Here is a 26,830-nt window from a genome sequence, read left to right as displayed (position 1 = left end):
TTGTGGTCAAACCCAGTCTGAAGCAGAGGTCTGAAGTCGACCCTTACTGTAATTAACTGGTGTTGTCCAGAGCTGTTGTCAGTGTGGTGTTGGCAGCTGCATCTCTTCCATGCTGAGCATTCCTCAGTGAACAAGGGGATGTGTCTGTTCCAAGAAATCAGTGAGTCACAGGGAAAAGCATGTAACCAGAGATCCAGAGGATAATGGGCAGCAGGTAGAAGAGGCTGTGAGTGGCTGTGAGCTCTCTCCAAGCTGGACCAGGCTGAGGAACAAAATTCTACCACCTTTATTTGCATTGCAGTGAGATTTTTTTACTGGTGCTGACAGTGTGTTACAAGCTGGAGCATTTGGCAACCCTGGCTCTCACTATCATAGTGGGAGTAGCTTAAAAACCTTCAAAATATGCTGTAACTTCTCTTTAATACAGAGAAGAAATTATGTTTATTTTTGATGTACATGAGTAAGGTTAGGAATATGATAGGAGTAATGGGCAGCAAAGAATTTGGGCAAGGTGGGAAGTTTTGAATGTGGTGACAAGTAGCTTAAGTCATTACATAAGTAATTAGAGTAACTGTTTTAAACTTTTTTATATAATGGCAAGGTTGTACAAGAGTTCAAAACTGGTTTTTTCTGTAGGTTCCTGCTCTTGAGTGCTTTCATTTTCAGGTTGGACCTTTCAACAACAAAAATACCTTGAAGATGAACACAAAAGAACTGGGGGGATAAAAGCTGGCAAAGAGGGGAATAATTTTGGCACCTGTGTTCTAAAGAAGAGGGGAAATCCTTGAGGATGTAGCCCTAGAGTGGTTCTGTGCACTGTCAGAATATTCTGTAGGAGCTCATGAACAGAGGAGCTTGCTTGAACATTATTTCCAAGCAACTAATAACAAATTTCCAAAATAAAACCCCTTAGATGTAATTATTTCTTATTTAAGGATTAACTTATGAATGGAGGCTTTGGAAAAACAAGTTAAGTATAAAAAATTTTACTTATTTGCAGTTGAGGTCAGGGATACTTTAAAGATACAAAAAAGCATGATGAGAAATCTGCTCAATGTTGTTTTTCCTGGGAAGAACGCTGGAAAAAGGTCTCACTTCCACTGTGAAAAAACTAATTATTTCACTGGAGCTTGGAAATGGTGATAAAGGAGCAGGCAGTGGAAGTTTTGAAAGAGATTCCTTCAGTTACTCCCAGCAAAGGAGTGGTTTAAGTTTTTTCTCCTAATCTGTCCTGCTCTTTTCTCCTTCCCTAGTCTACATGGGGTGGGTGGGAAGGGTAGAAAATGTGCCACCAGCTCAGTGAGGGTTGGTAATAAAGATGCTTTTGCAGTAAGTATTTAAAGGGAAAGGGAAAGATGAAACAGTGAGAAGATGGGCATTGGCTGTAAATGGCTGCAGCTTCTGCTCATCTGTTGGGAATCTGGTCTTTTTTTCAGGTATTTATTGATTTTCTTTCATCAGCTTCCTAGAAGGAAGTGTTTGGGACCAGCTTCAGGAGTGGAATCTTGCTCATCTCAGCTGTTGTTCCTGGTAACTTCCCCCAGGCAGCACCTGCAGAGGAGCAGACCCAGCTCATCACAGAGGAGAGTTGTGAGGCTGCTGCTGTAGCCCCACTGTGGATTTGTCTTTTGTCCCCCTTTTTTCAGCCTGACACAGAGCCACTCCTCAGGGTGCCACCGAGGAGGATGCTCCCCATGTCACTCCGTGTGTGGGGAGAAGGGGTTTGCTGATATTTTTGCCTTTTCAGGCTTCTGCTGGGTGGTGTGGTTCAGTTGAGCAAGAAACAGAGTGGTGCTTGTGAGTCTGCTGAGTGTGTTTGTAATTTTTTATGGGATTGTTTGTGATCCTAACCATTAACAGATGCCTTTACAGAGAGCTGCTGTGGTCTGGATAAACTGATCTAAATTAGCTATGAAGAAGCTTGGTGAATAGTTGTAATTTTTTCAGTTACAAATCTTTCTGACAGGTAAGACAGGTCATGGTAGTCTTCTGTATTCAGAGAAAATGCTGCCTCCCAGGCTGCTGTTTAAATCCTGCACTTTGATAGCAGGTACACAGCTTCTTTCTGCAAGAATTTGCCTTAATTTATTCCCTTATCTTGTGCTCAAATAGGCAGCGATTCAGTTTTGTGAGCTTTGAAGTTTTCTCATTCTTCCAAATAATGGAAATTTCTTTAATAAATGGTTTTGCAAATCTTAAAAATAAGTCTCATTTGGCATCTGCAAGTTGAAAAGCTAATTGGGCAAAAGTACTTGCATTGTTCTGTTCCCAGAACTAATGAGAATGCTTATCATTATGATGCTCTCTTTAATTCTGTAGAAACTGTTTGGGGGTTTTTTTCTGGCTCTGGCTTTCTTCCAGAACTTCAAAACTCCTGCCTCAATTAAAAATTAACAATTTATGAAAGTTTCTTAACCAGCTGCATGAAACTGGAAAATCAAAAATCTGTCTTGCAAAAAATTTGTTTAATGCTTGGTGTCAAAGAAATCGGGAAATACTTGTAAAGACATTGTCAGGCTAAGAAGAAATGAAATAGCCTGTTCTGAAAGTGACCTGCAGAGAAATCTGGGATGTTAGGTTTTCAGAAAAGAATTTTTGGTTGCATCATGTTTGGTAATCTAGTGAAACATCGAAATATTTTAATTTATGTCTGAGGATTGTCAGCACATGGCCAGAGTAGCTGTGTTGGGTTGGTGCATTGCCTTTGTCCAGTTTGGTTCTGACCTAGGTGGGACACTCACTGGCAGTCTCGTTACTGGAATGTCTTGAAAAATCCTTTCTGGCAGAGCAACGGGGATAATTGAAAAGGGCTGACATGGAAGGAATGCTTCTAGGACAGGTATTGGTGGGTAACTCCTCATTTGCACTCGAGCTGTGGTTGTGGTATTGAGTTTCTCTCCAGTGGTCTGGTTCGTGTAGAAGGAATGGGAAAATGAGCTGGACACCTGCAGTCCCAGTGAAGGCTGTGCTGTTTTTACCTGGTCACCATATTCCACTGTGCTGTTCTCATCCTACAGGTAGGAGGCTTTTTGGCCTCTGGCAGCTTTTTATTCATGTGTCAGTGAGCAGTAAGGTTTGTTTTGCATTGCTGCCTTGCTGTGCCTCAACCCAAACTGGGAATTGCTCTGAAAAGAACTGGACAAGTGGGAAGCTCTCTGGGACAAGTGCAGCCTTGCAAACGTGTGACTGCACAGACAGAATAAGATGTGCTGCAGTGTTGAGGCTGGTGTGCCTCTGCCAGGATCAGTCTGGACCATTCCAGTAGAGGGGAATGCTGAGCCCAGGGTGCATTTGGCACATCCAGGGTTTCTGATGCTCATGACTGTGTGGTGCCTGTGCAATCAGGTTCACAACTTCAACCTTTAAGTCCCTTCTCTTCAGTATTTGATTGTATGCAAATTCCATCAGTCTGTTTGCCTAAAGAACTATTCCTCATGTTTCAAAGAAGTTTGAAAAAATGACCAAAGTAAATTTTCACGAACTCAGAAACCAAAATAAAATCACTTCTATCTAGATCTTTTAAACCAGTCATCAATGGGTTTTTTTTGGCTAAGGATTTGAACCTTAAGGCTGAGATTGGACGTCATGTATTTCACTTCTTCAAGGTAGTGGACCACTAGAGTAGGATTTCTGTAGGATCTTACTTGCTTAAAAGTGCTGCTGCTTGAGGTGGCAGATGTTGGGCTTTCAATCCAGAATAGCAGAAGAGCTTTAGTTAAAACTCTCTGGTGGTACTTCTACCATTTTTCATTATCTAACCTCTGGAAATGCAAAGAATTACCAGACACAAAATTCACTGAAGGGAGTTTCTTAATTTGACCTTGTTTGATACTCCACTTTGAAAATCAATATTTTTTGAAATCAGTTTCTATTTTAATTGTAAAGTTATCATTACAATGGAAACAACACTATTTAATTATAAAGCTACAGCAGACAGGGATATTGTATCTTCTGCACATGCAGTAGTTGAGAACTGAATGAAATTTTTAGGGAGAAACTTCCTAATTTCACATTTTGTTTTAAGAATAGCTGTATTTCTGCTTGAATGCATCTCTAAATTATTTTCTTAGCTCCTTGTAAAAGGCAGAAGTCAATATAAGGGGTGTCATGATGAACAACCTGGCTTCCCTTATTCAGTAGAAAGCTGAAGACCAGAATTGGGCTGTTGGTGTAAAACATAGAAGAAGGAGACAAACATTGAAATCATTGAATTCCTGGGTAACTGCATTGTTGTAGGTAATATTTAGATAATATTTGTGAGGATCCTGAACAGTTTTATTTGATGCTCTGAATATAAACATGCAAAAAAATTCCACTAGAATTTATTGAAATGAAAACTGCTTTATTTCCACACAGAGTTCTTAAATAGCTGCACTGGCATCATTTCTGCCTGTGAGGGGAGGGGATGGGACCAGAATCTCTCAGTTACCTGAGGTCACCTAAAAAGGAGAAGATTTCCAAAGGACTAGAAATACCAGAAATGATCTTAGCTGAAAGAAAGCAGCTGTGTGCCACATGAAAGTATTGAGTGCATTTTTGACAGTTTTATTGCCAGTGTGAGTTTAACCTGTCTGTGGCTTTTTAATCCCTTGTTATGTGGACACATTTAAGTCATGCTGATTCTGATTGAGCCTGCTGATCAAGCTTCTTTTGTCAGGGCTGTTCCACAGGACTATGGTTGCATTGAAGTATTCATGCACATACAGTCAAATAGATATTTAAATCAATGGATAGAGACAAATTTGAGGTTTGCTGTACTTGGATCTGTAGGGTTTTTTATTATTTTTTCTTTTGTTCTCAAGAGAAAAAAAAAGGACAGAACTGACAAATCCTTTTTTTTTTCTGCAGCATGCAGCCTAAAAGTTTGGTTAGTGGCATGTTAGCCTGAAAATGCTCCCAACAAAAATTCCCTGAGCTGTTGTGGTTTGTTGCTGGTTTTCCTGTTGGAAAGCCAGGGTTTAGATGATCAGTATTTCTCCCAAAAAAATGGGTTCAACAAGCTGCCTTGCAGCCTTCCTAAGGCAGCAGATTTGCTTGCTCTGTAGATTGCTGGTTCAAAGTAACATATGCTTTGAAGTAGCTTCTGAGTAGAGTTTTTTTTGTGGGTGGCTAATTTGGGTTGTTTTTCCTTGCTTAGCTTAGTAGCTCTATTTAGGCTGTTGTTGCATGTCTGTTAGAATTGATGCTGACATATTTGTGGATGCCCATTTCTGGCATCCACAAACTCCATTTTTATAGATGCATCTGTGGAGATAATGCCCTAAAATGGCTGTCTTGTGTCATGGTGTGTTTTCCACCTGGCACACTCAGCTTTGGTACTGTTTTGGAAAGACTTTCTTAGGCTTTAAAGAGGAGCTATTTGAGGAATGATTGAACGAGCAAAGCCTGCTTTGCTCAAGCTTTGTCTCAGGATGGAGTGACTTGGTTTCTGAAGAGCCAAACTAATTTTGATTTTTTTTCCATTTGGTGGCTCTTAACTCCTCTGTAGATTGTGCCCATCCTCCAGCTCTCCCAAGAAGGTGATGGGTACAGAGGAGCTGGTGATTTAAGGGTTTTCTTGTCCTTGGCTGCCAATCTCCATGGATTTTATAAAGTCCATGCAGCAGTGCTTTGTACCCTCTTTCAAGCTGTGCTGGAAACCAGTGAGCCCAAAATCTAGAGATGGAAGAGTGAGACTTTCTAAGGAAATAAAACTTATGTAGGTCTTGTTCAAGAATGAACTGGATGAGATCTACCCAAGAACTCTTCAAAGATTTGAGGGGTTTCTCCTCTTGTAGGTAGTAGAGCCTTGATGGAGGTACATGAAGAAAAAGCTTGGAGTCCCCAAATTTTTCCTGCAGTTTTCAGCCTGCTTAGCAGCAATCTGTTTGATAATGAACCTTGCTGCAAGTGGCTCTTGGAGGAAAAGGAAATCCTGATTTGAGAGACTTTATTAGATGCTTAGATTTGACAGAGACTTTGCTACACGAGTGTTAGCAGAGGTTCTCCAAGCTTGTTTTTCTGTCATATTAAGCTGACAGTGCTGCAGTTCTTAAGATTTCTTAATAGTGGGATAAATGGTCAAAACTTTGGTGTATTTGTTTTGTTGTTATGTTTTTGTAACTAAAAATCGGGCTAAAAATGTTGGTTCTAGAGGTGAAAATAAAAGGCCATCAAGAAGAGATTGTTGGTAAATCTCCATGTCAAAGGAATGTTTAATTGTAATTCCATTTTTTGTGTGTGTGCAACCTTCCCTCTACAAAGCCACATCCAAACCCCATGGACTCAGTAATTGCACAGTGTTTTGGAGTGTCCTTTTAAAATAACAGGATTCCTTGAGGCTGGGTTACAAAAAGCACAAAAAAGGCTTTCTTGGGTTCCAAGTACTTTGACTCCAGTATCCTCTGTTTCTTTGTTTTAAATTAGCATTCTGTTTCTGTAATAGATTGAAATTGGTCTCTTTTCTGAAGATCACACAGTTGCTTTTCAAAAATTCATATATGGTTGAAGATTATGCTTAGATTTTACAGTAGTGGGGAGTTTCTTCAGTTCTAGACTCTAAATATGCCAGACTTACAGTTGAAATGAAAACTTTGTCTGAAATTTTTAATGCCACATTTTTGTGTGCTATGAGGTTTTTTTTTTTTAATTACTAACACTGATTTGGGAACGTCTGCCTCTAAAATGAATGGAATATGTGGTTTAAAAGTTTAATTTTTTTATATTTATATATATATATATATATATATATATTTTAGTTGTATTTGGTTCCAGGATTTACCAGAACCACATTGTTCAGTGTCCCAGAAACAAAGCTATTCTTAGAAAAGTGAAGTTATGGCTGGATACAAATAACAGATTTGTATATGATGGTTTTTACCCTTTCACTACTTTTAGTGGGCTTAAAATAGTGTATGGAAATTCTTTCTGGATTGGTTTCTGTTTTGAGAGAGGTGCTAATGTGTCCCAGTTATGAATAAACTTTCATGTAGTGTTTTTTTGTGACGTTTCCCACTTCACAGATGGGCATTTGAGGCACTGAGAGTTCACATCTTCAGCTGGTTTGAGTCTTCAGTGATGCTCTTTGCCTTAAGTGATTCCAGTGCATCTTTCTCCAATTGTGGCCAAAACTCAGCCCCTGGAGTAGAGGTGACAGGGCCTAGAGATCCTTGATGTGTTGAATAGGAATTGTGAGAATTTTTCCAGTATTTTTAATGCTTTAACACTTCAATCCTGGGAAGCTCCTGTCCAGGTTACCTGTTCTGGTTGAGCTTGTAGGCTGAAGAGGTGTGGAGTGGAGGGTTAAGATGGAAGGACTGTATTAAATCTAACTGGAATACTGCTGAAGAAGTCTCTTGACATGTTGGACTAAAAATCAGACCTTTTTTGTTTAGGTAGGGGTTTAAAAATGAAGTGTATGAAATATGGTTTGTCATCTGGTCTGACAAGAATTTAGGAGTCAGGTTGTTAAATGTTTTATACTTCTTGCTGCTCAGTCCTCAGAAGTCACCTCAAAATATGTAATATTTTTATCTTAAGTAAAACTTTTTTCTGAAGCAGAGGTGACACCTTTTCAAGGCTGCAATTGTTCCTAATGGAACACTATCCAAAGTTTGCAGGAGTAACAGATTGTATCATTAAATTCTAAACAAGTCATAGAGGTGAATTCTAAAATCATCAGGAGAGCTAGGAATTTAGTGGAATATGTGTGGGGGTTTGTTTGCTGGGGTTTTACTGTTAAAAACATGTTTTTGTAGTCTGGAATCCACTGTATTCAGTTTGTTCTTGTACCAGCTCTAAATGTCTAAGAGAGCACAAGTAAATGTTCCTTAACAGAGACCAGGATATTTAGAATTTGTGGCAGCTCCTTTGTGTGCTGGTTACTATACACAAGCTTCTGAGCTCCTTGCAGGATTTAAAACAGTCAACCAGGAGTCTGAAAAAATGGTCTGATACAGAAATTAAGGTAATAATTTTTACCCTAAAATCTTCAAGCTACAGTGAAGTTCAGTTAACTTATTTAATAACATTGCAGAGCAGGTCTGCTCCAGAATTTTGGGAGCACTGTGCTCTCTGTAGCTGTGCATAATAGTAACTGTAATCATTCCCAATGAACAGCTGACTTGCTTAAATTTCTTAATGGTGCAGTGAGCCCTGCCAAGTGCCATTATGGTTTATACTGTTCCTGTCCTTCTGGTGGCTGTCTCTGTGCTTCCTTAGCTTGGAAAGTGCTCCTCACATCTTGTGTGTGTTCTCACAGCTGCCTCTGGTACAGCACACAGGTTAAACCTAGTGAGAATTTGACTAGTAATAACCAAACATGGAAATGTTGGGGAAATTGGGAATCACCTGGGGAGGAGAGTGCTTGGTGTGTCCTATGTATGCAGAGGGAGTGATTCCAGTGCTTGGGTATAGGAATGTGGCACATTCTGCTTCACACAACTGAAGTTTGGATGAAAAGTCTTGGAGCTGGATAGTTTCACATGGCTCAGTCATGCATTTGTCTCTTCATAGCTGATGTCAGATGGCACTGAGTGCTTGTTTAATGTGTGACTCGGCAGGATGTTTGTTCATGGGCTCTTCAGAGGGAGGGTTTGTCATCCCTGCCTTCAGTACCTGGTCTAAAGTCTTAATTTTGTAAGAATATCTTCTTTGGCAACGAGTATCAGGTCTAAATGTACTTAAATATGCATATTGTATATTATTGAATATATTGACCTGCCTAATTGAAATTACTTATTTTGTGCAAGTCAAATTACTGAGGAAGGTGCAGTTTAATCATTGTAAACTAGTTTATTTTTCTATGTAGTATAAGTTGGGAAAAACTTGTCAAACAGCATGAATTTTAATAATATAAAAGGCGTAGAGCTCAGTTATAATGAGCAGACTAATTTTTTAAAATTAAACATAAAAAGGGGTATTCAGGGAATGTGTTCACTGTCCTGTTCTTGAAGCTGTCAAACATTCTAGGAAGAGCAGTTGTTACAGTGAAGGTCTGCCCAAGTAGGAAATCTGTATTGCTCTGTAAAAAAGAGTGTTATTATGACTAAGAGGTGCAGGCTTTGGAAGAATATGACAGAAGATTATCTTAAACCACCCTCAAACTGCTTTCTGCTTGCTTTGTCAGTATCTGTTAGGGCTTTGCTGCTGTTTACAATTTTGGGGGTAAAAAATTACCCAAGTTGTCTTTTTCTAATATGTTTTGTTTGCCAGTTTCTAGATTATTTACTATTGTGAAGCTACTTCTTGTTTACAAAAACCTTGGCTGGGATGAGTCTTGGGCCAAGATTAAAACTCTGGATGAGCTGTTTGCTCTTGAAAGAACGTGTGAGCACAGTGATTGTAGTGTATGACTTGATACAGTTAAGGCTCACCTGAAAGCTGGTTTGCCACCCTGTGCTCCTGGCAATTACTGCCCAGGACATTCTGTGATGCTCCAGGATGATTGTGATGGACTCTTTATCATAAATACGTGATCTAGATAGCAGCCACAGATTTGGCTGCTAGGCTGTCCCTCATCTACCCAAAGAAACTACCCTGAGGCTGCAAGGTTCCACTGGAAGCCAAAGCTCAATACTCAAATATCTTTACAGGAAAAAAACCACCTGGTCTGAAACATGAAATTAGACAAGCTTATCTTTGGAGTTATCAAGCAACATTTCACTCTTCAGGCTGCCCCAGTACTTACTTGCAATCCAACATGTCAAGCTTTGCCCATCTGTGTTATTCATGGCCAGACTACTGCTTTCAGCCTGTCTGGAGACATGAATCCAGGCAGACTCGTTTATCAGGCTGGGTCTGCATCAGACATGAGGCTCTGCATTGGCCTTTTCTTCTGGAAGGAGATTCAGTTTACCAGAAGGAGTTCTGTGAAAGAGCCTGGCAGACTCTGTCCCTTCCACTCTTCTGTTCCTCTCTGTTCCCACCCTCCTATTTATAAGACTCCACTACAGCCATCCTGGAGCACCACAGAAAGCACTGGGCAGTACCTGCCAGGAGCACAGGGTGGCAAACCAGCTTTCAGGTGAGCCTTTAAGGACAGTCACTGTGCTCACACGTTCTTTCAAGTGCAAACAGCTTATCCAGAGTTCTGTTTCCCAGCCCTGTTTCACTCGGTGGGCTGGGTTCACCCTGCTCCCGTCCTGCATTTCATATTTTTGGATGACGCATAGAATAACTGTTGGTGTAACAGTTGCTGTTAAAAGAGCCAAGTGCTGACTAATCTGGAAGAAGAATCTGGGAGTTGCTGTCTTTTTCTGAGGGGAGAATATTTTCTTGGCCCCATACAGGGCTGGAGATTGTCCCCTTGCAGCAATCTGTGTGGATTGTAATGGAATAGCTTGTGGCCCAAGCTGTGCTGAAGCTGAGCCATCCCAAGGTTATTTGCCATCTTAATTTCTTTTCAATCACGGCTTGTAAATTGGTGTAGAAGGCAGAGGAGGATGGGAATGTTATCATACCTGTATAAATTAAATTTCCATGGTCTTTTGACATTGCTCAATGTCTGTCATGACCAAGTAGGTGCTTTGTTCTTTAGATTGCTTGCCCTTGCAGACTCTTAATCCAGGAGCACCTTGCATGGGAGTCACGTTCCCTTTGAAGATCTGCAGCTCTGGGTTTGACATGGGAGTTTGATCACTGAAGGGTTTGAGCAGGATGTCTTGCTTCTTGCTGGCTGCTTTTAGACTGAAACACGAGTCTTTGAGCATATATAGCTCTTCTGGAATTCATATAGAAATAGATTAAAAATTATTCTTGTTGTAAATAGAGTGGCAGGATTTTTGACTGAAGAGAAATCAACATGTATAATAATGTTCTGTTTCAATGAATGCTCACTGGTGTTCTTGCCTGGTGATGAGCAGCAGCTCTGCAAGTTCCTTCCAAGAACTTCTAGAGAAGTATCACAGTTAATTACTAGGTTCTTTCTCTCAAGGCCTGTTATTCTGGGGGAAGGAGGGAGGAGAGGAATGACCTGCTCCAAGAGCCCTGTAATTTACTGCTGCAGTAAGAATAGTGTAACTCTTGCTTTAAGGAATTCTCACTCTCCTCCTCTAAGCAGACTGTGTTCTGGTTTTGACAAACAAAAAATTCTTACTCTGTGTATTTAGTGTCTCTGGCTGCTGTGTTCATGATGGGTTTAATTGGAGAAAAAAGAAGCAAATTCCAGAAATACTGTACTGCAGTAACTGTTAATTGTCTCAGTACTTGGCTTTGGGAGTGGGTGAGGTCATTGAGCTTCCCCAGTAGGGAAGGAGCTGCTGGTGGAAATTCTGTGTGTTTATGGAGTTTGGGATTGGGTTTTTATTCATTTTCTGGTGAAATCATGGATGATATTTACCATTTTAACAGTGTTTGATGTTAATTAAAGGCTGACTCTCCTGATTTTGTGACATTCATATTGAAGAGATAGAAATACTTAAAAATTCCCGATGTTACATAAGGATAAGGTTTCTGGAGTTAATGCATTCCTTGGCATCCTGCAGAATGCTTAAATGAAACAGTGCTAATGGTGTTAAATATGCTGTCCACTTCTGCCCTGTGAACTCTGACTTCAGTCTTGGCTCCTCTTCAGGTTGCTTTACTTTTCTGGGGTTTTTCTTCCCAGGCAGATTTTGAGGAGCGAACGGAAGGTACCAGACTCGATGAGTTTCCAGCGAAATGTCGGAAAAGTCAGGCCAGAGTACAAAAGCAAAGGATGGAAAAACAAAGTATGCAACACTCAGTCTGTTTAATACTTACAAGGGAAAGTCACTGGAAACTCAGAAAACCACAGGTGAGTAAGCTCTCTTTAGAGTTGCATTCTTTCAGTTTCATCATTACTGCAGTGCTAATTAAGAGTGCAGGGTATATGAGCACTTAACCACAGCATGGTTTTTCATAACTGCTTGGTGCAGCAGTGAAGTGGAAGGATTATGGAAGGCAGCTTTCATTAGAGGTTCTGCTTAGCTGTAAACAGGAGTGTCAGTTGAGAGAGGCAGCATTTGCACTCTAGTAGGAAGTAGAATGTGGGTAAATAAAGATGTGCCACTCCTCAGCTGTGCATTTCACTGCATTAACATTTGCCATGCTGGAGGTGTTTAATTCAGGAAAAGGCAATGCTCACTTACAGCTCAGGCACTTCGATTTTTTGACAAACACAGGATAAAACTTAGACTGATATCTTGAATAAGGTGACTGTGAGCCTACTTTTTCATGAGTCATTGAATGGAGAACCAGGGGGGAATTATGTTCTGAAGGTTGTGAACTGGACAAAGTTGCCTAAATTGTTTGTAAAAGAGAAAAAGTGTGCCCAAGCTTGTTGAAGGTTGCCACAATATTGTTTTTAAAGGTTGAAGCAGAGCCGTTAGTTGTGATAGAGCTTACCCAGGGCAGTAACTTGTGCTTGTTCCCTGACCTGGGTACTTGGTAGGTTGAATGTCCTGTGGGGTGCATTAGCTTTGTACTTGTGGTCTGGAGTAAATACAATTTGTAGGAATGTTTTTGCAAAGGCAGCATCTGCCAGCTGAAATTTGCAGCAATAAAGAAATGGGCCAGACCCATAGGGGTATTCCTGGACTCATCAATGTACAGTAAGCCCCAGGAGAGCAGGAGAATAATGCTTGACATTAACATCATGTTGCAAATGGCTTCCTTAGCTTTCTGTCACTGAATGTTGTGTATAAAGGTGGGGCCATATATCCTTTTTAATTTCTGGAATTGGCTAACCATAATGACTCACTGCTCAAAAAGTACTCAGGTCTTCCTAAACCAAGTGTTTTCAATTCCCTTTTTTAAATATTAAATTCTGAAGCATTTTAAATTTTTAATTCTTAACACTCTTAAATTTTTCTGACTTTCTTACAAAACATTTTTATGTAGTTCTGTCTAAACAGAGTTGTTAACTTGCACTTTCTGTTCTGGCACACAGTTGCTGCACGCCATGGATTGCAGAGTCTTGGAAAAGTTGCTATTTCCAGGAGGATGCCTCCCCCAGCTAATCTGCCCAGCCTCAAAGCAGAGAACAAAGGCAACGACCCCAATGTGAACATTGTGCCTAAGGATGGCACAGGATGGGCTTCAAAACAAGAACAGCACGAAGAAGAGAAGTGAGTTTTCACCTTTTTTTGCACTGAGAATTAGAAGTGACAATTCTAGATACTCCATTTCTTGCTGCTTAATGTTCAGCATTCTGCTGTCAAATATAGAAACCTTTCTCCTTTAAGCTTTTATAGGATTTCTGTGGAATTAAAAAAAAAAAAAAATGAACACTGGCTTGGTTTCTCTCAGGTTTGCCCAAAACTTGGGATTGGCAGGACCTGGGAAGAAATTTGCTACACTGGAGTGTTCTCAGTGTAGCTATCAGAGAGGAAATAGCCACCACTATTAATTTCTGTGAGGCAGAATCTTGCTAGTAGAGGGACAGTTAAAAGAAAAACTTTGCACTAGGAAAAACCTCCTCACATTTTCACATTTAAGTTAAAAATGGTCTGCTTATAAATTCCATATGAGGGGAAGAATATTTCCTTGGACATGTAAGTTTTGATGTCTCCTGACAGGAAATACAGCATGTTTTTCTATGATCAGTGTCATCACCTCAAGTAAAAGTCTCTTGAAACCCCAAGGAACACATCAGGAAAATTAGAGAATAGCTTGCAAGTTCATGAGTATGCAAAAATCACCTTAATTGTGCTTGTGCTGATGTATGGCAGAGGAAACTCTAAAATTCTTGGTTTGCATATGTTTAAGTCTCTGCTTTATTTTCCTATATTTGCACTTTAATTATTTTTTTTTAGAATGCCATAAATTCTAAATGCTTAAAATTTTTTTTTTATCTGAAGCTTTCCACTATTGTTCCAGATTCCTCCAATATGTGATATAAACGAGACAGAAGTTGTGGCAATGTTGATGCACTGTTGTATACCTTGTAAGATACAAATTTCCCATGCTCAGTGCAGTTTCACGTGCTAGATTTGTTTCGCACTTGTACAGCTAAAGAAAACAGGATGAAAGGATCAGAGAATCATAGAATATTCTGAGTTGGGAGAGACCCATCAGGGTCATCGAGTCCAACTCCTGGTCCTGCACAGGAAGAAATTAAATAGAAACTGAAACTTCAGTTTCTAATTGGAAAGTATTTAAAAGCAGTTGGGTTTTTGCCATGTGAGGTTAAAATAGGATGTGATTCTCACTGCATAAGTAGAAGCAAGGTTTAAGTGTTAATTCTTTTCATTCAAATTGCTCTGGAAAACACTGGAATTTAGGGACAGTGGTTGTGTGTTCCTAGTGCTTGTGAAAGCAAAAGATGAGGTTTAAAGGTTTCCTTCCTCATCTTTCTCTCCCTCTCTTTTTCTTTGTATATGTTCCTACATTTAAATACCAATTTTTGGCATCTCTCTAAAGAGCTGATAGACTTCAGGAATACAGTGTTGTGTTTAGCTTTTTATTTTAGACTTTTGAAACTGCAGAGTCACGATTTTGTGCCCTGGGTTTTGTTTGGTATTTTAACAACATCTCCATGAACTTCAAGGTCACTTACACTTTGCCCTGTTAAATCTGTGTTGAGCTGGTACATTGTTTGACTAAAGCAGGCCTTTGCATGGCCATGTTAGGAGATACCAGTAGTTGTTCTGTTTACAAACAAATGAGTAACTGTCCCTTATCTGCAACTGGAAGTTGTATTTTCGTATGTATTACTCTGATAAAGGCCTCAGAATCCAGATAAAACCAGTGAGGGAGAGATTTGTTCCCAGGAGCAGGTGTGTATGGCCAGGCCATAAGGAAATTCTCCTAAATTTGGAGCATCTGATGTGTTTGCTCAGATTTTAAGATCATTTGTTTGAGTACTGCTGTGTTTGTGATGTTTCAACGTGCTTGAAATGCTGCAGCAGTTTACATGGGAAGTGTTTTATTGTTCCTCTCAGAAGTGTTGCAGATAAAGGTTACATCTTGATAACTGCTTGCTTTAGTTTATTGCATTTTCTCTTGTATCATTGCATTGGAGTTCACATGAATGTTATTCCCTGTAATTATGAAAATTAATTACTTTACTGCTTTCTTGAGTTGCCACTCATTCTGTGGGTGTTGCTCCAGTCTCTTTCCTGGATAGTGCAGGCTGTTGTGTAGTGATTTGATAAATTCACCTGAGTTCTTTCACTCATCCATATTCTCAGGGCAGTGCTTAGATAACTAAAATTCTGAATGGGCTTGTATTTGAAACAGGAGAAAGGCAGGAGTAGCTTCTTTAGCAGTCTTGTTCCTTGTTTCACTCGTGTCACAAAGTTCAGCCCTGTAAGTCATAAATTCCCCCAAGCCTGCTTAGAAAATGTGCAGCTGTAAGAAAATGCAAGTGAAAAACAGAAAAAAATTAAAACTGGGTTTTTTTTTTTAGATTGTGATACTCTCATGGAACATGAAAATTGCATTTTATTCCTACGAGAAGCTTGTGTGTTTCTGCCCAGCAGTGATGTTTTTGAGCGTATTTGCTTCTCTGTCAGTTCTGAGAATCCTGTGGAGTGCTTTGGGTTGATCACTGCAGAACCCATATGGAACTGATTTCTTAATGGTAGTCCTCAGAAATTTAGGATCACTTTAGGATCTGCTTGAAGCATTTACAGTTGTTTCTTGTCAGTGAAGTGACACTGCTTCTCTCTTCACTCCTGTAATAATGTGATTGTAGACTACAGGATTTGCCCCATAGGTCCTGTTTTACCAAAAGGTCCCACTAAGGAGCTGGAGGGTTAGTCTCAGTTGGTTTTAGACACTACTGCTTTGGGTTTTGAGTTACCTGAATATGCAGGTTACAGAAATAGCCTTTATTGAAGGAGGTTGAACAAATGACTGAATCTTCAGACTAGAAAGGGCTTGTGTCTGTGTTTTTTACACTGGACAAAAAGAGTGCTTGTGCCTCTTCATTGTTAAAGATGGTGGGACTGAGCCCATTCTTAAGATTTAAGGTTCTGGGCTCCAGTTCATGGTACCCATAGAGTTTTTCATGATGTCTTTATCTTTCCTTATCAGTTCCTTTTATTTGTGAATTCCTGACATGTATTTGCCTCCTTTTTCTCAGTTCATGGTGGTCTTGAAGTGCTTTCCTCTGTTAACTCCCAAGGCAAGAGAACATTAATCCAGATTCTTGCCTTTGATGGTTGTAGATTTTTTGATTGTCCAATACACTTCTTTAAAAGCTGTAATTCAGTTCATGCCTGGCTGCATTTTCTGCCCAGCCATTTTCATTCATTCCTCTCCTCTTTGGGAAATGGAATCTTGAAATAATTAGCTAATTTATTCATTGTTTTAACTGTTACTATAACAACTCCTTTTGTGTAAGAAAATGCCTTTTCTTAGGAAAAGTACTTATTGGTTCTTCAGCTACACAGCTCCCTTATTGTATTGCCTTGTTTGCAGTAGGCATCCTGACACTCTTCTTGTGTGCTCACCCTCTTGTATTCACAAGTGCTTTTCCTCTAATTCCAGACAGCCAGACGTGCCGCAGACCCAGCCAAAACCTGCTGTTCCTGCTCCTCCAGAAGCAGCTCCTGTTGCCAAATCCTGGGCCAACACCAAGCCAGGAGGACAAGATGGTGAGTGCTGCTCAGAGTGGAGGAACTCTGCACTGCACACTGGGCTGGGAGAGACCCCCACACTCAGCAGTCCCTTGAGGCTTGGCCAGGCCAGTTGGGACTGGGGAAAGTTGTGGAAGCAACATTCCAGGCTGGGAAATGAGCCCATCCCCAGCCACTGGATTTATCAGCAGGTCTGAGTGACTTTCACAAGGTTGGAGTAGTCACCTCTTTTGAATTGACAGCGAAGTGATGGTGGCAGCATAAAATCTTCAGTGTGGCTGTGGTGAGGAGGGCAAATCACAGTCAGTTCTTTAATACAAACAATTTTGGCATGAGAAGGAGAGATGTAAACAGTTGGTGGTCATTCTGATCGTAGTTTTGGATCGTTTTGTGCAAAGTATGTGTAATTTTGCTTCTGTTTAAACATGTGAAACAGCAATACTTTTCCCTTCATTTTATAAATTTTTTCGTTATTTTAGTATCAGAATGATAGTGTTTAAGTAGTTTTCTTTCTGGGAAAAACATTAAAGGTGTGTTTCGAGGGTTATTTAACATAATTGGATGAAAGGGTAGAAAATTGTTTCCATCAGTGTGACTCCTAGCTTGAGTGTTTTCATGACAGATGTAAGTTCAGAACTAAATCTTCTTTTAAAATGCTTGTAGAATGAGAGGTTACTTAAAATTCCTCTGTCTCCATTATGATAAATAACCTGCAACATGTTTTATTCCATAAGTTTGAGACTTGTGAGCTTTCCATGGCTGTAAAATGGAGTTGAGGCTTTCCAGCTGAAGAATTGAGTTCTTAAAATAATAAAATATTAATAGCATGGGAGGTAATTTCTTACATATTATATGGAGTTTGTTAACATCACATATCTAATGATCTTTTGCACTGGGAATTAGAAGTGACCATTCTAGATACTCCATTTCTTGCTGCTTAATATTCAGTGTTCTGCTGTCAAATATAGAAACTTTTCTCCTTTAAGCTTTTGTAGGATTTCTGTGGAATTTAAAAAACCAGAATGAGCACTGATGCAAAGTGATCTGCATAGCAGCCTTCCTGCAGAAGCTGATAAGATCATCTCCATGACACAGGAAATAGTGATTCGGCTCAGTAGCTTCAAAACGCATTTAGCTAATTATTTCATAGTTACCATGGCAGCTCGTGTGCCAAGCCCAGATGGCACCCTCATTTCATTCAATTAATGCAGCACTGGGTTTGCAGTTTCAGGGTTTCAGGAAGCAGCACTGGATGTGAATTGGCAGCAGCTGCTTGCTGTCCTGGGTTTGAAACCCAGCATCCACCTGTTGTGCTCCTGCTTTCCTGGGCTGCAGTTGGCTTTCAGACCTTGCTGTTTCTCCAGCTGCCTCGTGAGCATTCCAGCACTCACTCAACCTCTTGTGAAACTTGAGTGAGGCAAGGCTAAACCTTTGTCTGATCCTCTTGGTGGCCATGGAAAGGGAAAGACTTATGAAATGTAACAGCAGCATGTATTTTTCAGTTCATGCTTCAGCTAAAATTTGGAGTAAATTACTACCAAAATAGCTTTTAACTTCTTGCTGGTTGCCACTCTGGCTTTTTCAGGTTTGTAGCTTAAACAAAGTCAAGGAGATCTCTGGTGATGTTACTTTGCCATTAAAATGTTGTTCATTGTGTAGGCTTGAGCAGAAAGCATTTTTCCAGATTCATAACAGTCATGAATGTTGCATGCCACAGGATCTCAGAAGGGGCTCCCTTGCCTGGCAGGTCATGTGGGACTGGTTTTCTTTCCCATTGAGTAAGTCACTGCATGCAGCTGCTTAGGAACAACAGTAGTCCAGGGTCCTTTAAGAAAAAACAAATTGGTGTGGTCTATAGTATGTGAAGTCAGAATGAAAATTGAGAGAGTTCAAGGAAATTTGTAGACACAGGGATAAATATTGGTATTTGCTGACATGCCTTTACACAGCACAGAGTAAGGAATTTAACCTGTGTTTAACTCTTTAAAAAAACCAACCAAATGGAAGCCTGCTGGAATCCCTGCATTTTATCTTTGTGAAAGATTCTTTCAGAGACTGGGGAGAACAGAAGTAGTTCTAGTTGTTTAAAAAAAGCCAATAGTCAGGATTGGAGGGGTTTGGACACCTTATATTCAGATCCTTGTTTGAGTTTGCCCTCTCCCATAATCCATATAGCCTAGGACCATGTCACTTACAGTAGTCAGTAGCAGAGACAGGTACAGGAACAGGCTGTTACTCAGGCTGTTGGAATGGAAATCTACACTCAGATTATTGGTGATTTGGCACAGGAATGCTGCTGATCTAATAGGTTGCTATACATTATGTGTATGGGGAGGAAACTGACGCAAAGCAGATGCCAACAGAACCTTCTAACAAGGAAAACATCCTATATATGTGGCTTCCATATTATGTACAACAGAAGTCTTAAATTCTAGTATTGAGTATGATGTCAAGGGTTTTAGAAATCAAAGAATCTTGTTCTGATATTTTTTCATAGTGTAAAAGCTGTGGCATTTTGAAGTCCTGGAGATTTCTTACTAGAACAATAATTATTAATAAATATGCAATTACGTAGTTGCCCATTCTTGGGTGGACTATAGTTTTAGAGTGAAAAGAAGGAAATCTTTGTCTGGAAGGAGTGGAGAAAGGTGTTACAGAGCTGAGGAACTCAGGTACTCCCTGGGCTAAGTCTTGTTCCATTGTCACTCTGTAGTGCTTCTGGATTTTTCTCAGCCTCAAGAGCTGTCATAGTTGGTCCAGTAAATTTAACAACTTTGGAACCCCTTATATTGGCAGTAAATGACTGTGGCTTTAACACTGAATGGTTTTTATTTTAAAGCTTTATATGTTCACTTCTAAAGGATGATCAGGCTTGTGTTGCTTTCTGAACTGTTTTGACTACAGCAAGTTGTGACTCTGTGAATATCTTGCTGTGCAGGTCCACCTATTCCAATCAATAGTTATTTCCAGCAAGAATTCCCCAGTCTGCCGGCAGCTGGGGATCAGGAAAAGTCAGGCAAGGATAAGGATGCACCTGAAGATGGATCAGGAGCCAACCTACGACCACAGAGTAAGTGTGAGCTACAAATTGTTGTGCAGTTGGTTTGTGTGGAGCTTACTGCTTGTGCCCTGTACAGAAGAAATTGATGAATGTGTTGTTTCAGTCAGCACACTCCTGCATGGAAGAAGGGGATACTTGGGGCTTTATTCTGCTTTTCTGTGTTCCTGGTGTGTGAAAAGCAGTATGGTTAATCCTATCACTTCCCATTTTCCCAGTGTACTCAGTACTGTAGTTGTGCTCTGAGGAACATTTTTAGTTACACAATACTGGCATTTTCTTATTTCAGCTGCTGATGTCACAGCAGGTGAGATATCTCTTTAAAGAACTCTCCTAGAATTAAATAATTACACAAATGGTGATCAGGGCTGGCCTTAAGTTGTTAGTGCTCCTAAGAGTGGAGCCTGAAAATTCCTGAAGAGGAAGTTCAGTCTACAGCATGCCAAAAGAGTGGGTTGTGCCTTTAAAGGCATTGGCATCTTCAGCTCTTGGATGCAGTACTCTGACCAGCTGGATGTGTTTCAGCAGTGGGGGATTAGATCTGGTGAAAACAACTATAACAGTGCTGGGTTTACATCTCTCAGGAAAGAAATGTGTATTTCTTCCCCAGATCACTTTAACGGGAAGGTATTTGGGACTTGTCTTGTTGCAAAGAAAAAGTGGAGAACAAAGTTCCTTTCCCCCTCAAAAGTTTGATTTTGATGAAGTTTGATGGACTAGGTGTCCTGTCCTGCACTGTGGCTGGCGCTGTCCTGTGCCAGTGATAGGCACTTTAGAAAGCAATCTGTAACTCCTTTCCTTGTTACAGGTCTTGGTTTTCCTTGACTTGTTTGTCAGGTCCTGCAGACCAAGGCCATGTGCCTGTTCATGTCTTGTCTTGATTTTGATCTAAAGAATAAAATGTCAGGAAAAGGGAGAGATGTCCAGCACCAAATGAGAGCAGCTACGTGTGTCTGTCCAGCCTCCTGCAGGCAGTTGCAGTTTTGGTCAGCACTGTACATGCTATATTAAGCCCTTCTTTCCTGTCTGACAGCAGAAAGCTAAATGAACTTGGCAAGTAGTCAGTCCCCCTTTAGCAGCTGTGCTTCCCAGCAAAGATAAGTGCAAGAACTGTAATGGATACTTAGGAGCAGAGTTTAACTCTGCTTAAAGGGTTTGTGTCCCTAAAGAAGCATAATTTACAGTGTGTGTCTCTGAATTTTTGTCTCCATTGATCTGAGCACTGCTGCTAAGTTTACCCTATAGTGGGTTCTTTTTGTCTTAACCTGTGCTCTGCAGGCAGAAACGCCTAAAAGAATGGAGTGCCTGGCACAAATGCTAAGTCATTAAAATCCCTGACTTTCCCTGGACAATTTGCTAGACATTGACACCAGAAGTACAGCCCTTATCACTTCTATTCCATCTTTATCAGGCAGACATGCAAACCAGACTATACCTGTCTTCACTTGGATGCATTCTGTGCATTACCTTTCTTTTTGAGCTGCTTGAGAATTTCCTTATAGGCCTTGGCTGCTTAGGAACCTTGATCTTTGCCTTGACAGCATCTTCACACTGAGTCAACAGTGGCCCACTTGGCACAGCTGAATCTGTTTTCTTTCTTGTGCTATAATCAGTATCCTTTCAAAATTGCCCTGTGTTTTGGAAAGTAGAATGGGACAACTGGAGCAGTCCATAAATTTATCTCTGACCCTTCAGGAGCACAGCTGGACCTAGGGCTGAAGAGGATCAGGAAGCAGCTTCTGTTGATTCTCAAGTGGCCATTGCTTGTTGCAGTAGCAGATAGGAACATGCATCTGCTGTGTCACCGAGGGCTGCGTGGGAACAACGTGTTCCTCACCATCCCTGCCTGGAAATCTGCAATTTAAAGTCTATTTCTGGCTTTTCGTGTGCTGATTCTGTCCATGCAGATGCTGCTAATTGGAGGGATGGGTTTTAATAAGAACAACTCTTCTGCTTCTCCAACAGATCAAGAAGCTAAGGGACAAGAAGATGGCAGTGCTACAGCAGCAGAACAGAATGATGGCCAGAAGGCAGGAGACAAGAGGGATGTGAGGTTGCCCCAGGTCCCTCAGCCCAAGCTGAATGGCCAGCAGCAGCCACCCATCTCATCCCAGTACAGAGCAATGATGCCTCCTTATGTGAGTGATGGTTGTATGAACCCTTCTTAAGCAGCAGGGATTGGTTTTTGGCTAGTGGGATTTTCTTAGGCCCCTTTGTGTCCCCTCCATGGAATTCTTATCTGTTCTGCTGGAAGGGCAGGACTGAAACCCAGCACAGGATGTGGCTCATGGAGTTTGAACTTGTCAGGGGTTGATTAACACTTCCAGTCACTTCCCTTGGGGACTTGATGTCACCCACTTGAGATATTAAGCAAACTTGAGTAGTAAAGAGTCTCACTTTATTTCCATTACATCCTTTGATGGTCTCAGTGTACTTAATGCAGTAATACTTTTTAATGAGTGGCTCCTGTTTTTAATCCCTTTTTAGATGTTTAATCAGTATCCCAGAATGGCATATCCTCCCTCCATGCAAGGTCCAACAAGATTTCCTAATTCTGAGCCTAGCAGGTAAGAAACCTAAAAGTGGTTGTGGTTTTTGTCTGGGTATGAACTTAATGACTTAATTTTAAAAAAGTAGTCATTTGCACTGAGTATCTTGATGCTGATTATACCCTTTTTAAGAACTGACACTGGTCAGCCTTCCCAAGTTTTGCTTCTGTGGAGCACTGTCATGGGATGTCTGGAGTTTGAGAGCTCAACTGGAAAACTTGAGGCAGTTCTGCGTATTACAGTGATTTTGATTGTGAAGAGCAGGAGTCACTTAGAGGAACATCTTTGAAACTCAAACCAGTGTTTTGCCCATAAAAAGACTTTTCCATTTTACAGTGCAAGTAGTCAACTCCTGGTTGTCAACTTTGATGCTTTCCAATTAAAGATGAGCTCTTATGCACTATAAAATGAATTTTCCACTTTTCTGTGTGTTTTTCCATAGGTTAGGGTAGCTGTGCACATGGAAGAGTAATTATTTGAATTCTGGTGGTCACACATGTAGATTGGGAGTTCACTGTGCTTGAAACAGCAGCAATGTATATTTCAAATAATGATCATACAAGCTGACCTTTTCTGTTATTTGTGGATAAGTAGTGACAGTACTTTTTGTTTCTCTCATTTTTTAGAGGCCCAAGGGGAAGAGGCCCACCCTCATGGTGCTCAGAACCTATTGAACGCCCATCCATTCTCAGTGCTAGTGAACTCAAAGAACTTGATAAATTTGATAATCTGGATGCTGAGGCTGATGAAGGCTGGGCAGGTAAGAACATCAGATTAATGGTCTGTTATTTGTATGCTGAATGTTTCTGAAAGGTTAATTGAACATTTGTTTATGCATCAGGTGCTCAGAGTGAAGTGGATTACACTGAGCAGTTGAATTTCAGTGATGATGATGAGCAAGGAAGCAGTCAGAAAGAGAAGGAAAGTGGGTGAGTTGGTGTTGCCAATTAGATGGGAAATGTCACTTAACTAGATTTCGGAAAGATTAATTAAATGAGTGCAAGAACTCATTCCAGTAGCACTAATTCCAGTAATTTAATACTATATTCAATTGTATAACTGCCTGCAGACTCCAGTCTACTCCAGTGTGGAGTAGAAATTATCCTGACTAAAAAATGCTGAGGCTAGGAGATAAATCACCGAATACCTCTGTGGAGTATGCATTCTGTTTTTCTTATTTCTTTGCACATAGTGATGAACAAACACCATCAAAAGATTCCCAGAGTCCTGATGGCCAGAAGGAAACTGAAGAACAGACAAATGCCAAGTCTACCACCCAGGTTTCCACAGCAGCAGCCAAAGGGTCTTACAGCAAAAGCTCTCAGCTTGATCAGGTTTGTGTGCTCTTCTCTTCAGCTCCTGTGGCAACAGCCTTGTCAGGAGAGCTGCGACTCAGGTGTCTTTCCAAACTGTCAGGTCAATTAAGGTTATGAACATGAGGGAAGGCATTAGCTGCTGAAAGCATTATCTGAGCTCTGCTAACTGATCAGGTGCTGCTCAGACAACTTAGCTGTCTCTGGTCGCAGCACAAAAATAGCCTGGCTTTATGTAGTGTGTCCTGCCCCACACCCCTGGGGGGGCAGAGCTCTTCATCAGGCACTGGGGCTCAGCTGACAGGCTCCATACTCTTGTGCATCCACCCCTGGAACTGGACGAAGCCATTCTGGTGTATATCAGGTTTTCCAGTGGATAGATAGCCTGCACATTTTTCATGGGTGTGGGGATTTTTTTATTATCATGGTCCACTTTTTGCAGTGCAGCTTAGCTGTAATGTGAGTTCACTTCTCACACTAATGGATTTTACACAGACCATGTAGAATTCATCAATTCAGCTGGTTTTTGTTTCCTCTAGTAGAGGAATATTGCCATCCACCTCAATTTATGCCTGCTACAGCCATATTTCCCCCCCTCCCCCAGGAAAAGCTGCTGTTGGTTTTGAAAATTTCCCAGAAGTATTTTCTCTTGACACCAGTAATAATGAAGATGGGAAGTCTGGGAATAGTTTTACTTGCACTTTCTCTCTGTATTAAAGATCACACTGTTCTTTAAGGTTTGATGCTACATTGAATCTAAAGAAAAATGATGCAGGAACATAAACTTGAATTGTTCAGCTCTCAGTACATAAAAGTGAAAATGTTTTTACCCTTGTTTCATGTGTAGATTTGTGTTGAATGCAGATGCCTTGTTAGATGGAGTATCTTAATGCAGTAGAAAAGAGTAAATTAAAATTTTTCAGCTTGGCTGTGGTTAGAAGCTTGCTTAACCTTGGTACTGTGTTTGATCCAACAGGATCGAGGTCCACCACAGCCTTCTCTACATGAAAGAGGTGGCCCTGCTCTTCCTCCAAAATCCATTCTACCGCCGGTAAGAAGGATTAGAATTGTCCTTATTTCCTTGAGTTAAATTCTTTAGTCTGTGGTGGAGGGATTTAGACTAAGAAAAGTAAAAATATGCTTCACATAATAAAACTTTCCTTTGGCAAGTAAAATGATAGTAGTGCCTGGGGCTTGTAGGAAGGGGACTCCCACACAGCCACGCTGCCATTGTGTAAAGCTGCCCCATCTTATAAGTGCCATATGAAATGCACAAGAATTTCAGGAGCTTTTAGTTATCCAGCCCCACTTGGGAACTGGAGAGGACAGGAGCAGGGGAACAGTGCTGGAGGGATGGCTTCCAAGACAGATGAGGAGATGGAGTCCCAAATGAAATGTGAACTAACACCTCTCGTATCCTAAGCTACCTTGAAATTCCTTGGCTCCTTGAGGGACTTCTGTCTGAGATTTAGAGCAGCCTGTAACCAAATCTAAAATATGTTTATTATCTTTGTTGTCACTTTGCCTTCATGGTGATGGGGAGGAGAGCAGACATGAGCCCAAGTGATTCTCTACCTCTCCTTTCTGAGCTCTTGTTGTGAGAGTCTGAACCAGATCAGGAAGATGGGGCTGGCTTTTTCTTCCAAGTATTGCTTTTTAAAGATGCAGATGCACATGTGTTGACAAATAGTTAAAGTGTATTTCAATTGGCTGCTTATATAACATGTGTTGAATCTGACTGATTTTCTTCCTGCAGCACCCTCCTCCCCCTGACCGGCAGATGGGAAGGCAGGGACCCTTTCCCCCTAAACCAGTACCAGATGAAGATGAGATTTGGAAGCAGAGGAGGAGGCAGCAGTCAGAAATATCGGCCGCGGTGGAGCGAGCCCGTAAGCGGCGAGAAGAGGAAGAGAGGAGAATGGAAGAGCAGAGAAAAGCAGCTTGTGCTGAAAAGCTCAAACGGTTAAACGAGAAATTCGGCTGCGTGACAAAACCCTCCCGGGAAGACCCTCTGAAAGAGAGAGAGAGGGAGAGGGAGAGAGAAAGGGAGAGGGAGAGAGAACGGGAGCGGGAGAGGGAAAAGGAGAGGGAGCGGGAGAGGGAGCGAGAAAAAGAGAGGGAGAAGGAAAAGGAGAAAGAGAGGGAAAAGGAGAAGGAAAAGGAAAAAGAAGAAAAAGAAAAACTGGAGAAGGCAAAAGAACAAGAAGTGGAGAAGGAGAAGGAAAAAGAGGTGGAGAAAGAAGAGAAGGAGAATGAGAAAGAGAAAGAAGAGGAGAAACCAGCACATGAGGTTCCTGAGCCTGTAGAACCTGTGGCAACACCTGTAGTAGAAAAACAAGAAAGTGAAACCAAGAATAACAAGGAAGAAAAAGGTATGCTTGCGCACAAGTAGGAGTTGTCCTTCTTAAAGCTGAGTCACTGAGCATAGCTGTTGTCTAGAAGTCTCATTTGCATACCTAATTAACCTAGTGCATCTAGACCAATTATTTTCCTGGCGCATTACAGCTGATAACTGTCCTTTGAGCTAAGCCTGTTTGCCCAGCTCATCAAAAGATTAGGGGAAAAAAATGGCTTCTGTGATTTAGTCTGGACTTTGAGGAATATAGAAAGAAAAGCAGGCTTTCTTCAATTCCTAAAGAAGGGTCAGCCACCCATGTTGTTAAAAAAGCAGTGCAAATTATTTCAGCTATTCTGTTCTTTCAGCAAGCATAGAGAAGTAGACACAAAGGGCACCTATTTAAATGTGGTGCATTTTTTGTACTGAAACTTGAATGCCACGAGAAAACTGTTAGACTGTGCTTGGTAATGTTACATTAGATTTAAGTGGATAAAATTGATTGTAAAACCAAACCTTACTTAATGCAAAAAACTTGATCCAAATGTGATATGGTGTCATTGATACAGCGCTTCTTAAATCACATAATAGCTGCAACCTGAATGCCAGTGGTTGATTTCCCAACGTATCTGAGTTTAGACAGAGGTGTATTAACAGCAGTTGTTCTGTCTTGAGGGGTTGTCCTTGACTTTTGTGCCTTTACTGGTTTTGGAAACTGTGAAGTTAGAGAAAGCAGACATTTTAGAACATTCTTTAGCTGATATTCTGGTAAAATTGTCAGTTTTAAGAATGACTGTTGTCTCACATAGGTGGTGTTTTTTTGGTTGGTTTTTTTTTTTTTTTCAGAAGATCAAGCAGTCTTTACTCGCCAAGACAGTGGTCGGAATGAGAAGGAGGTTTCACAGGTTACTCATGAGAGTGAGCCAGACTCAGGATCCCAGCCTCGTCCTGCTGTTTCCTCAGGCTATTCTAAGCAGTTCCAGAAGTCATTACCACCAAGATTTCAGAGGCAGCAGGTAACAAACCAGTTCATTAAAAGGAGGCTTATTTAAAGA

At 40.8% G+C, this 26,830-nt stretch overlaps 1 protein-coding gene across 14 annotated transcripts in view; it reads left to right on the top strand.

The window, feature by feature from the left end:
* Window positions 1-26,830, top strand: part of PRRC2C (proline rich coiled-coil 2C) — a 69,868-nt gene that overhangs the window by 4,229 nt on the left and 38,809 nt on the right. For 13 of the 14 annotated variants that reach the window (XM_084211627.1, XM_084211621.1, XM_084211622.1 and 10 more), the window contains exons 2-13: window positions 11,585-11,752; window positions 12,887-13,064; window positions 16,432-16,538; window positions 19,459-19,590; window positions 21,544-21,716; window positions 22,066-22,145; window positions 22,754-22,887; window positions 22,969-23,056; window positions 23,320-23,461; window positions 24,417-24,491; window positions 25,197-25,812; window positions 26,622-26,791. In XM_084211627.1, coding sequence (XP_084067753.1) covers window positions 11,638-11,752; window positions 12,887-13,064; window positions 16,432-16,538; window positions 19,459-19,590; window positions 21,544-21,716; window positions 22,066-22,145; window positions 22,754-22,887; window positions 22,969-23,056; window positions 23,320-23,461; window positions 24,417-24,491; window positions 25,197-25,812; window positions 26,622-26,791 — 2,010 coding nt within the window. In that variant the 5' untranslated portion in view covers window positions 11,585-11,637. The remainder of the gene's footprint in view (window positions 1-11,584; window positions 11,753-12,886; window positions 13,065-16,431; window positions 16,539-19,458; window positions 19,591-21,543; window positions 21,717-22,065; window positions 22,146-22,753; window positions 22,888-22,968; window positions 23,057-23,319; window positions 23,462-24,416; window positions 24,492-25,196; window positions 25,813-26,621; window positions 26,792-26,830) is intronic. The other variant, XM_084211623.1, reaches the window with a different exon arrangement.

Source organism: Fringilla coelebs (genome assembly GCF_963513975.1).
Source record: "Fringilla coelebs genome assembly, chromosome: 9".
NCBI lineage: Eukaryota > Metazoa > Chordata > Aves > Passeriformes > Fringillidae > Fringilla > Fringilla coelebs.
This window is presented reverse-complemented; position numbering and strand designations above follow the sequence as displayed.